We start from the raw sequence: 948 nt of genomic DNA on the forward strand, positions 1-948 counted from the left end.
CCTCCCTGCGTCCAACTTGGTACGCGCCAGCGGCGAGGCCAGGCCCAGCCCGGGCGGTACAATAGGGTTGGGTCGCGGCGGGGACTGGGCCGGCGCTGGGCGAGGAGCAGGATCGCGGCCGGAGCCGACAGACACTGGGCGGCCGGCGACTCCGAACCCGCAGGCCACCAGCCGAGCCAACCTCGACCTACCCCGGAGCTCCCCCCCGCCCTTCGAATCGTTGCCCGCCGGGCCGGGCCGGGCGTGATGCACCGCGGGACCCCTATCCTGGCCGCTGGCCGCCGCCGCCGTCGCCGCTGCTGAAATCCCGAAGACTCCCCAGTGACGCCAAAGCCATGGAGAGCGGCTCACGTTCGGAGCCCGGTGCCGGCGCAGCCCCAGGTATGCCAGAGGCGAGATGAGAGAGGGGGATCGTGGGGCCTCGGACAGGCCGAGGATGAGGCCGGCCCGGTCGGCGGGGACCGCTCTCCTGCCGAGCCCTCTGACCACTTGGAAGTTCAAAAATAAAGGTTGCAGCGGCGTCGGCGGCTCTGGGCCACCGACGCATCTTCTGACAGCTGCCCCCTCCCCCATCCCGGGCGCTGGGACGTCCTGGGCGCCAGGATCCGCGAGGAACCCAATGTGGAGTTGTTGGTGACCCTTCCGCCCCAGCCCAGTGCCACCTCGGCTTCCCTGCCCTTACCCTTCTTCCCGATCCACCCCAGGCCCTGAAGATCCTCTTCTCCTGAGCTGGGGCGTCTGTCCCTCCCCATCTCCGGTGGGCACGTGTGACCCCAGCCTGAACGTGTGTGTCGGGGGTCCACATTCTCAGGCCTGAAGCCTTGCATACCGAAGCCTAGGCCCTGGCGCCCCCCCCCACTCCCAGGCCCTGGCCCAGACCTCGCCCCCACCCCATCGCTCCAGCTGCCGCGCAAAGGGCCTGTTGCTGCTGCGGGCTGGCCGGGTGGG

At 70.5% G+C, this 948-nt stretch overlaps 1 protein-coding gene across 6 annotated transcripts in view; it reads left to right on the plus strand.

Moving 5' to 3' along the window:
- The first annotated feature begins 40 nt into the window (after nucleotides 1–40).
- The window catches only part of MAP7D1 (MAP7 domain containing 1), a 21,806-nt gene continuing 20,898 nt past the window's right edge, over nucleotides 41–948 (plus strand). For 4 of the 6 annotated variants that reach the window (XM_024738844.1, XM_024738847.1, XM_024738845.1 and 1 more), the window contains exon 1: nucleotides 42–381. In XM_024738844.1, the coding sequence (XP_024594612.1) occupies nucleotides 336–381 (46 nt within the window). In that variant the 5' untranslated portion in view covers nucleotides 42–335. Of the gene's footprint in view, nucleotides 382–948 lie in introns of all 6 variants that reach the window. The other 2 variants (XM_024738843.1, XM_024738846.1) reach the window with 2 other exon arrangements.

Source organism: Neophocaena asiaeorientalis, unplaced genomic scaffold (genome assembly GCF_003031525.2).
Source record: "Neophocaena asiaeorientalis asiaeorientalis breed wild unplaced genomic scaffold, Neophocaena_asiaeorientalis_V1.1 scaffold106, whole genome shotgun sequence".
NCBI classification, from domain to species: domain Eukaryota; kingdom Metazoa; phylum Chordata; class Mammalia; order Artiodactyla; family Phocoenidae; genus Neophocaena; species Neophocaena asiaeorientalis.